The sequence below is a fragment of the Triticum dicoccoides genome, chromosome 1B (assembly GCF_002162155.2).
Source record: "Triticum dicoccoides isolate Atlit2015 ecotype Zavitan chromosome 1B, WEW_v2.0, whole genome shotgun sequence".
Lineage (NCBI taxonomy): Eukaryota > Viridiplantae > Streptophyta > Magnoliopsida > Poales > Poaceae > Triticum > Triticum dicoccoides.
In genome coordinates this window covers 663912927-663922834 of record NC_041381.1, presented here as the reverse complement: position 1 = coordinate 663922834, position 9908 = coordinate 663912927, and the positions used below count along the sequence as shown (strand labels likewise).

At 44.7% G+C, this 9908-nt stretch overlaps 2 protein-coding genes across 3 annotated transcripts; one reads left to right on the top strand and one right to left on the bottom strand.

Moving 5' to 3' along the window:
• The first annotated feature begins 595 nt into the window (after window positions 1–595).
• On the top strand, window positions 596–3726 carry LOC119349498 (UV-B-induced protein At3g17800, chloroplastic-like). The gene is made up of 3 exons (XM_037617538.1): window positions 596–752; window positions 1704–1978; window positions 2605–3726. The coding sequence occupies exons 1-3, from the start codon at window positions 636–638 to the stop codon at window positions 3386–3388; spliced, it is 1176 nt and encodes a 391-aa protein (XP_037473435.1). The 5' UTR covers window positions 596–635; the 3' UTR covers window positions 3389–3726.
• Window positions 3727–4466: 740 nt separating this feature from the next.
• Window positions 4467–9217, bottom strand: LOC119349497 (glutamate receptor 3.5-like). 2 transcript variants are annotated; one of them, XM_037617536.1, is made up of 6 exons: window positions 8941–9217; window positions 6392–7737; window positions 6031–6308; window positions 5850–5881; window positions 5357–5763; window positions 4467–5242 (listed from the first exon to the last, which is right to left on the bottom strand). In XM_037617536.1, exons 1-6 carry the CDS (start codon window positions 9206–9208, stop codon window positions 4760–4762), a joined length of 2814 nt encoding a protein of 937 aa, XP_037473433.1. In that variant the 5' UTR covers window positions 9209–9217; the 3' UTR covers window positions 4467–4759. The 2 variants fall into 2 exon arrangements, with proteins under 2 accessions (XP_037473433.1, XP_037473434.1); XM_037617537.1 differs by lacking the exon at window positions 4467–5242 and having other exon boundaries at window positions 5537–5758.
• Window positions 9218–9908: the final 691 nt, after the last annotated feature.

Here is a 9908-nt window from a genome sequence, read left to right as displayed (position 1 = left end):
GGATACCCGGACGCGTCGTTGGATTATAAAATTGGTTTAGACACCGGTGTCCAAACATATGCCCACGTTTTATGGCAACATGTTGAAGATGCCCTTAGGTGATTTCCAAAAAAAAAGGAATTAATTTTCCTCCATTTAGTAGGAAGAAGTGTGAAATTTTATTTCGTGCTCTTTCAGTTCACCATATAAAATACTCTTAACTTTTTTTCTGATCGGATATATATAAACATAGTTTAATATGTTTTATTCAGTTATTTAAATCCATATGCAATTCATTGAAATATCCAAAACATCTTATAGTTTTTTTTTTATTTTTCTGAATTTATTTCATATTTTTCGGCGAGTGTGGAAGGAAATATTCCTGTCGACTATAAGACACTTGTGATGACTTTGTTAATCTTAAAATGTTATGCCGGCTTAGTATTTTCCAGGTGCTCCATTCTTTTAACGGTGGAATTATTTTTCCAGTTCAAAAAAAATTAAACGATGAAAATTATTTTTTGAGGGTGAAATCTTGAGGACCGATGTGCACCGTCCGACACGTTGAACGGCTGCGAGTGTACTTCACCCCGGACTGCACACGGCGTTATCCTCAAAGAATCGGCTCACCGTCGCCACCTGCTCCCGTCCTCAGCATGGCCGCGCTCCGCCCCGCCCCCCGCGCCGCCATCGGCGACCGCGGGCCGTCCGCCGTCCGCTGCGGCTCCCGCCGGCCCTCGTACCTCTCCCCGGCGTCCCCGTGCTGGCAGCAGGTTGTTCTTCAACCTCCTATCCATTTCCATCCTCTGTTCCCGGTGGGGTTTCGACGAGAGTTCCGGTTTAATCAGGAGAAACTGATTGATTGGTGCTCCTTTTGAGTTCTCTCTGTGGTTCTTTGCTAGCGCTGCTGGTTCCTGGGCCTGAAAGCGTTCTTGGGTTTTAATTAACCTTGGGTAGATGCAGGGATGATCTGAATCGAGGTGCCGGGCTACCTTGCGATTGTTTCCCTTTCCCCTTTGTCGGGGGAGGAGTTTGGTTCTTGAAATTTGTTATGCCTGGCCGATTCACTGGGTTCTTGGCGATTGGTTCAGATATGCCAATAGGCCCAATACTCCAGTCACTAGTACAGCGGGAATTGCTGGAAATTTTACTGCCCAAGTAGGCCCACTTGAAATAGACTACGAACTCTTCACCTGAACTGATAGAGTCATAGATATGCGGAACGGTCGCTATACATTACTTGACTATCTTATCTAATCGTGTGAAACTGGTCTTGCTCTGTAGTTTTTGTGACACAGTTTCGCACTGAAGCTGCGATTCTGTAAAAATGATCTTATCTTAAGTTGGAGGCCAAAGCTTGTACTTGTACGAAATCTACTCAAATTATTAAGTTCTGCACTCTCCAACTCAAAGCCATACATGAATTTTTTGTGCTTGCTTGTTTTGCTACCCCAAGTTGGCCGGTAGCTGCCAAATTTTGGCAAAGGCTGGTGATTTCGTCTGTTGCAAATGTTGCCATATCCTATGGGCATTGTCAATCCAGTTGGAGGTTCCTGGGTTTGGCAACTTCTTTGGCAAGAGAATTTGGGGCATAAAAACCAAGCATGTATTTAATAATTCTTGCTGAATTCAAGTTGATTCATCTCTTACATTAGTTTTAAATCGTCATTAGATATATATGTGCAAAGTTGTGATCACAGCCTTATCAACTATATGAATTGCAGGGAAATATCTTGAACCGAAAATCCAAATGCACTACCAGAAAGCTACTGACTACTGTTACTGGTGCAAAGGGTGATGAATCTGAATTTGATAGCGTCAATGCACCACTTGAGCCCCAAACATGGGAAGGGAGCTTCTTGTGTGGCTTATTGAAGAACCAGCCTCAAATTTTCCTAGTAGCTGCAGCAAAGCAACTTCAGCGACTGTCTATTCAAAGGAAAGACACACTGACCCGCTGGGAACATAGTATCGGTTCTTCCGAGGACTGTCTTCACAGGTTAGTAATACCTGCCTGTCCATTTTGGAAATATTTAGTCGCAGGCTCTCAGCCTCTGAAGAGTTTGATGTTGCTGCTTTTGTTTCGCTTCCAATGTTTTTCTGTATACGTTTCCAACATTTCCGAAAACAGAAGATAATGCGCTCTTGTATAAGAATGACAAACACATTAGTTCGACATGACCTCATAGCACCTGGAGCGTAATACGAGTGTTTTACCTTGTAAGTGAGGCTGAAATCCAAAAGAAGAAAGGATATCACCAGAGGTCTATGCTGGGAACATAAACCTGGACAGGCTAACGTGTTCCCTAGTATCAGTGTGGACAAGATATGGGTCATTGTTAGTATATCTAAATGAAAGAATAAGGACAGTAAGGTCCTATATTCAATCCGGGATTCTCTTCCATGTTTGCCATTTGTTTATTCATGACCTACATATGTCAGATTTAACTTTTGTTAGAGGCTGTCAGATTTAACTGAATCCGTTAATGTAGCTGGTGCAGTTTTTGTATTCCTGACATAGCAAACATCATCAACCTGATTTTTCGTTTGGTTCTTTTCACTTTTGTTACTGTATTATATTTTTCCTGGATAACTAAGTATTTTGTCTGGAACCATTACAAACAGGAGAATTGCTGAAATGAAGGACCAGGAGTGCAGGACTGCTATTGAGGACGTCATGTACATGTTGATTGTTCATAAATATTCCAAGATTGAGGTTCCGATGGTTCCGAACCTATCAAAAATCATTAGTAATAGAAGATTACACATATGGCCACCAAGGGAGGCAGATCTTGAATCCATTCATGGACCTGAGGTGCTAGGTCAAATTAAGGAGCACTTGACTAGCATTATCAGATGGGTGCACAGGAATGGCCCCAAGATCAATCGCTCAACACTTCGGGTCAAAAGACTGCAATTAGGTCGGATCTATTCTGCTTCGATAATGTATGGGTACTTCCTCAAATCTGTCGCTGTAAGGCATCGCTTGGACCTGACTTTTGCTCGGTCCGAAGAATTTTTACAGCCAATTCAGCTTCTCAATGCTCAACTTGCAACTACCCGTAAAAAGGAACAGCAAGAGGCCTTTGGCGGTTCTGTGGAAACGGTGCCTTCCTCGAAACCACGGTCTGTCGTTGATCCTCATGACTTGAAGGGTTACATGATGGGCTTTGACCCAAAGACCTTGGAGTTGTGCGCGAAGCTGCGCACAAACGAGGCTTGTAATCTCATTGAGAAGCACAGCTGGGCACTCTTTGGAGAAAAGATGGGCTCCACGGAGATTGACGAGGCGGTGATACTTGATCCGGCATCCCTTAAAAGGCTGCTGCTTGAAGCCATTGCATTTGGTTCCTTCCTTTGGGATACTGAAGACTATGTTGATGAGATATACAAGTTGCAGGACAGCTGAAAATGGATCTCCAGAAGATTCGTGAAGCACTGGAGATACGGAGCTCGCTGGAAGAAGAGTTTGCAGAAGATTCCTGGGACCTTGTATATACTTTAGGAAAATACCCTTTTCTTCTGTGCATGTAAATCTTGACCTTGCAGGTGCTAAATTATTTAGTAGCTTTTTTTTTTCTGAAATAAGAACCTTGCAGGCACTAAAAGAATAATCTACTTATGACCTTGTTGTATAGATGGTGCCAGTAAGCATATGTCCATTTAGGCATTCGCTTGCATTCTGTAATCTGTAATACAGTGTAGTGATGCACTCATGCATCTTCAGATGCAAGAAGATTTTGTTAAGTAGAAAGTGTCAAAGTCCATTTGGCCATGACTCAAAGCTATGATTGATGGATTGATCTCCAGACAGATGGAGCAATAACGCAAGGGGAGGAGCCACACCAACATAAACATTCGTGCCCCTCACCCGACTAATGCGCCCTGATCGGGGGCACCCTAACCAGGATGCCGATAGCCGCCATGATCGTCTACACTGACCCTTCATCACGCCTGTGACGAGCAGGCAAGGGACCTTGCTTCGACTCCGGTAATGGCCTTACCCATTGCCCCTAAGATCTCAACACTGTCTGTTATGTGCAGTTAGGTGCTCCAATTCTAGGATTACAGTCTAATTAATTTAAACCCAAGGATTATTCCTAACAATGGTATCAAACCTGTGACCAAGCTTAAGTAATGAATTTCAGTTGTGTCTCAGCTATTCCATAAACTCCAGTTAACTGCTCATAGAAAGAAATAAAAAATATCGAACCTGACTTAAATGGTTACATGGCACTTTTCCGTCTTCTGCGCATCTGCTTAGACTGTCAATAGATACACCAATGCAGAAACTCAATACAGTTGAAAATTTCAAGCATCAGAATGCATATAATCATTCACCACAGGCATGTCCAACACATCGATTCTCTTCGGTGATTTGAATAATAAAGAGAAGAGTTATAACCTACATCTTGATTATTTTGTGTCTACTTTCCATTTGTGTTCTACCATGGTCTCAACACATAAATCATAGTCAGCCAAACAGATTGATGCTTGTTAGAGATGCAACTGAAACAAACCACTTTCAAAGCTTGAAAAACTAGCCAACTGGGAAGAGAACTGTTTAGTAGTACAAACTCTGTACATCAGAGACGAAATTATAATGACCCTGATGAAAAAGGATTCTTAGATCATTCTACAATAACAACAAAGCCTTTGGCAAGTTAGATCACCGTGCTATTCCTTTAGGGCGAGAACCTAATTCGACATATTATCGGTATCGTCCTTCCTTCCCTGTTTTGTCATCTGAAGGACTGAAGTCAGAGAGAACGTTCTCTGCTCAAGACACTGGCTGAGCATCCGAGGATCCCGCGCCCTGGTTATCTTTCTCGCTCGGTCTCCGCTTCATCGCTCTCTTGACTTCTGCCTCCTTCTTGTCAACAAACTCTACCAGCTCTCTGAAGCCGCCAAAGCGTGACGGCCTCCGCGGCCTTTCGACAGTATCGGTGGCAGCGGCGGTGGGGGCGGCAGCATCAGCTGCACCGGGCTCACCGGCAGCTTCAGAGCTAGAATAGCGGCTATACTGCCAGCAGACCCGTATGAAGAACACCAGCAGAGCCAAGAGGCATATCAGGGCACACACGAGGAAAAGGCCCCAGAAGCTTCGGAGGCCAAGGCTGGTTGCTCCCACCTCAGTGTCATCAGTGGAGCAGCTCGGCCTCGTGAACCACTCGTCGTGGATCCTCTGGAGCTGGCCACTCTCCGAAAGTTGAAGGATGGCCGTCGATAAGTCCGCGGCAAGGGGGGAGTCTCTCTGGAATGCCTGCAAAGAAGAAGAAGATAATGGAGAAGAATAAGTAGTTTCCCTGACAATGAGATGAAATGTGGATGAGTGACCAAGAGAGAGTGGTTAGAGCAAGGAAGATGATGAACGTACAAAGCCCCATCCCTCCTTGGTGAACTCCTGCCCCACTATTCTGAAATCGCAGTGGTACGACAGGAAGATCTCAACATATGGCATCTCATCGATGATTGCAGCGACGCCTCCGTCTCCTGACCCGCGTCTAAGGGCGTCGGCATACTCATGGATCGTATTTAGCGCTACTAATCGAGACTCTGGGATACTGAGCTCTTCGATCAGGTAGTTTTTGGTGAATTTTCCAGCCTGGTATCCAATAGGTAAACCACTTGAGATCAGATTGTCGATCCCGGTTATTCCTGTGGATAGCTGTTGGACTGTGAGGATTGACGTCAAGCTAGCGGTATAGCTCGAATTGATTATCAGCACAACGAACAACCATATGATCAACACGAACCGCCCAAGCGCGCTCCCGGTGTTCTGCCCTGAAGTGAGTTTCATGTCAACATGTTTCCATCCAGAACATGGAAAGCAGCATGGATGAGTTATGTGATGGATCTAGTGTACTTACTGTGTGAGAAGAACATTGTTGAGAAGCTAAACCTGAAATATTATAAGAATGAAACGTCAGTCAATTCTTTCCCAACATACAAGTAACATTTACAAAAATTGCCTCATGAATTTCAGACTCAAGACAGACTTGGTAGCAAGCATAGGATAGAATACATCCCTATGTAGCAACAGAAGCTTACCAAATTATTGTTATAATTTGTCGTCGCGGAGAGCCTCGAAACTCCTCATTGGTCCGATGTTCAAGAATCCAAACAACAATCCCCACGAAAATAAAAAGAGCGCATGTTACACACCACATCTCCAATGTAAAGGGTTTCATGAAAGCCCAGGCACTCGAAGGTGCTCTTTGCACCGGTGCTACTATCACAAGCCCTGACTCAATATAAGGCTGCGTGAATTCTGCCATCTTTGTTCTGTTTCTCACAATGGCAAAGTCTCCTACAGCTGCATCAAGAGACTAGTGAAAATGAAACAGATCAGAGAACTGATAACAAAATGGTTAAATACATACACCGGAACGAAGAATGAGATCGAGCGTACATTTTCAGCGATCATGCCAATAATGTCGTTGTAGTTAGGGTTCTTTTTACCATCCCCGATCGTTATGAACTGGCAAGGAACCGGATAAGGAAGCAGTCTGATAGCCGCGTTGAATATATCGACGCAATAGCCAGTCACATTATCAGAGCCCCTGCCACCTGCTACTAACTCCTTGAAGCTCGCCTTGATCGGAACACCGACACGCAGAGGCTTACCATTGTTAGGGAAAACCCACCCCTTAGGTGTAGTGGTGGAATCACCTGGCCAGACCACATTGTAGAGCCGTTGGGCAACTGAAGAATTATTTGATGGCTTCTGATACAAAGTTTCAGGAGCAGCAACAGAGAGGCCTGAGTAGTTGGACCAGTAGCCAATCAACCGGGAGCCGGAACCACCCACATTAAGGATATCATACGCTGGGCGTACCAGGTTGCGGTCCGGACCAAATCGTACCGAACCAGTTAGGCCTGTGAAATTCGTGAGTAGAAGCTGCTGCAGCATCTGCTCACCACCATCAAACACCTTGAGAGTTGACAGCTGCAAAGTACTATCATTTGAACGGTGCAACCTTGGATCTGTAGAGAAGTTGACCTGTTGCCCATTATCAAGAAATTTATCGATGCCGCGAGCGACAGCCCAGACCGAGTCGTATGCATAGAAACCATATGAATTCAAGCCAGAAGTAATGCCCCTGCTACGAGCGGCATTGTTCCATTTGGTAGTGAACTTATCCTTGGCATCAGATTCAGGAGTGTGCTGGCGAAGAACAATCAGTCCCTGAATATGACTCATACCTTTAAGATCTCCAGATGCCGAAGAATCCAGGACAGCAGCTAGCCAGTCAGTCACTATCCAGACATAGCCACTGGCCATCATCTGGAGCTTGTTGGCAATAGAAAATATCCTCATCCCTGTGTCAGGATTGGCATGCACAACCATGACCCTTGATTCCATCATATTTGCTCTGAACAACACATCATTGATCACCTCTGTGTTTGAATTTGGAGGAATGGCTGCTTTGTGTGAAATCTTTGCCCTCTTTGCTGCAAGTGCGTCGCCGAGGGCCGACACACCACCTCGCCCATAATCATCGTCGACGAATATAGCAGTCACCTCTTTCCACTGGTAGTAATCGACAATGCTAGCAACGGCGTTCATCTGGAAGTAGTCACTCATGGTTGTCCTTATGAAGTAAGGATACTCTGATGCGGAAAGCGTCGGATCAGTGGCCGCAAATGATAGAAGAGGAACATGTAGCTCGTTAACAACATGGGAGATGACATGGCCTATTCCAGATGACTGTGGGCCAATAACAGCAACTACATTTTTCTCCATTAGCTCCAATGCTGCAACCAAGTAAAAAAAACTGTGAATCAGTTCGCGGACTATCCAACAGAGCAGCAGCTACATCTGATAAATCGAAGCTAAGTTTTCATATCTATAAGTGTCCATTCTGCTCAAAAGTTAGGATCTACAAATGGTAAGCAAAATTGACTCATATTAAGCGAACTTTATTGTCTGACAGAAACAGGAAAACTAGTACTGCTTCAAGCAAAGAGGAGCAGCCTCCAATAAATCTGTTTATTCTGATGCTCACACATGACACAAAAAGAAAAGAAAAAAGGGATCTTGCATGAGAATAAAGTGGAGAACTGGATTCCCCATAGTAGGTGAGACACGTTTCTTGCACCATCCGGAATACTATAAAGCAAGTTCATAAGTTTTGCCATTAGTGGTATCACTGCACCGGCATGCTTTTTTTGTCTGTTTCTCTTCTAGTATTACCAAGACAGTATGGTTTATCAAAACCCTTAAGAAAGGACAATGCCATCATAAGGTCAAGCGAACAGTTGGCCTCTCTGTTTCCAGTTTAAACATTATCAAATCATGTCATGAGGCACGAGGCAGGCAATTATTGTAGTTAAACTATAGTATAAATAATGGGCAAGAGGTCACCTTGACCTTAGTTCAGACAGATAAATACAGTAAACCAATAATACACTGGAACTGAATTGAATATTTCTTGCTGGTCTACATTTAGCTTTAGGTGCTATATAAAAACTGAAACTGTACAAGCAATTGTCTAACCCAAAAGGAAATGACACTTAAACTGTACAAGCGATTGTCTAGTGAATTTCCAGGGATAAAAACGGATGAAGAGAACACTTAATACTACTAACTAAGTACAATAAAAGACACAGTACTGCAAAAGTGGAAAGCAAAGCAAGCAATCAAGGCTACCAACTACCACCCCCAATGCGCAACTTAGCTCTGGCATTCTGAATCAAAGTAGTGACAGCCACTTTGGTTTTTTGAAGGGTCTGCAGATTGCAACTGCAGATTGATAATTTACAAATCAGTAGGGCTACATTAGGAGTCATTAGTTCTGACCACTCTATTCGAAACCATTGCATTTTGCTGCCTGAAGTTGAATCTTTCCACTCGAAATTACTACTGTAATTGTAGGTTGTAGCTCTTGAGGTCGACATGAACATGAGCATTGAGCAGGTGAGAGATTCAGAGAGGGGAGGCAGGGAGGAGCAGCAAACCTTCGATGGTCCCGAGGAAGCCGCTGCAGTTGGTGTCCTGGGCGATGAGGCTGAGCCGGGTGGCCGCGAGCACGGTGCGGTCCGCGTTGACGTCGTCGACGGCGAGCTCGATGGCGAGCCGCGCCGCGCGGCCAATGACGGAGTCGTAGGTGAAGAGCGCGCCCACGGCGACCTCGCTCGGCCGCGCCCCGGCCGCCGTGGCCGCCCTCGCCCTCCCCGCGGCGGCGAGCAGCAGCAGGAGCAGAGGCGTCAGCCGAAGCGCGCCCATTGGCCCGGCTAATCCACGAGCGTCAGAATAGACAGACACCCACAGTAGTCCAAGCTCCAAGGCTCCGCCCTCCACACTCCACAGCACAGCAGGTGTTTGGTTGGCATGTGCAGCCAAGGCAACCCACGTGACAAAATTGTGACCCCTTTATTCCATTTCAGCACTGCTCCAAACATTTCTTTTTTCTCACTGGGTACTGTCCTGCTGCTGTGCATTTTGTGTTGTGAAGAGAGGTGGGTGGATTGGGGACCTTGATCTGCTCACAGATCTGCAGATCAGCAGGAAAAAGAAAAAGAAAAAGAATGAACCAACCAACCTTGTTATGACGAATTATGTTCTTTAGATCGAAAATGGCTCCTACCTACTCTACCAGTCTTATTACCATGTGTTTGTTTTGAAATGTAGAACAATCAAATATGTCTCCTACCTACCAGTATGGCTCCTTTGAAGAAAACATATAAGCTTAGTATGGCTCCTTTGGAGAAACAAGAAAGATGTGTCTCTTTCATCTCCATGAAAATTGCTTCCGTACTCTTCATCGCGACAATAAGTATCGGCAAGCAATTACAACAGGGAGATCTTGCAATAATCTATGTGTTGTTGTTTTTCTTTTCACGAAAGAAAATGTTGCCTGTTGTCTATAGGAGCCTTATGTCTAGAAATGTGTGCTATCTTTTTTTAACATGGGGAGGACCCGAAG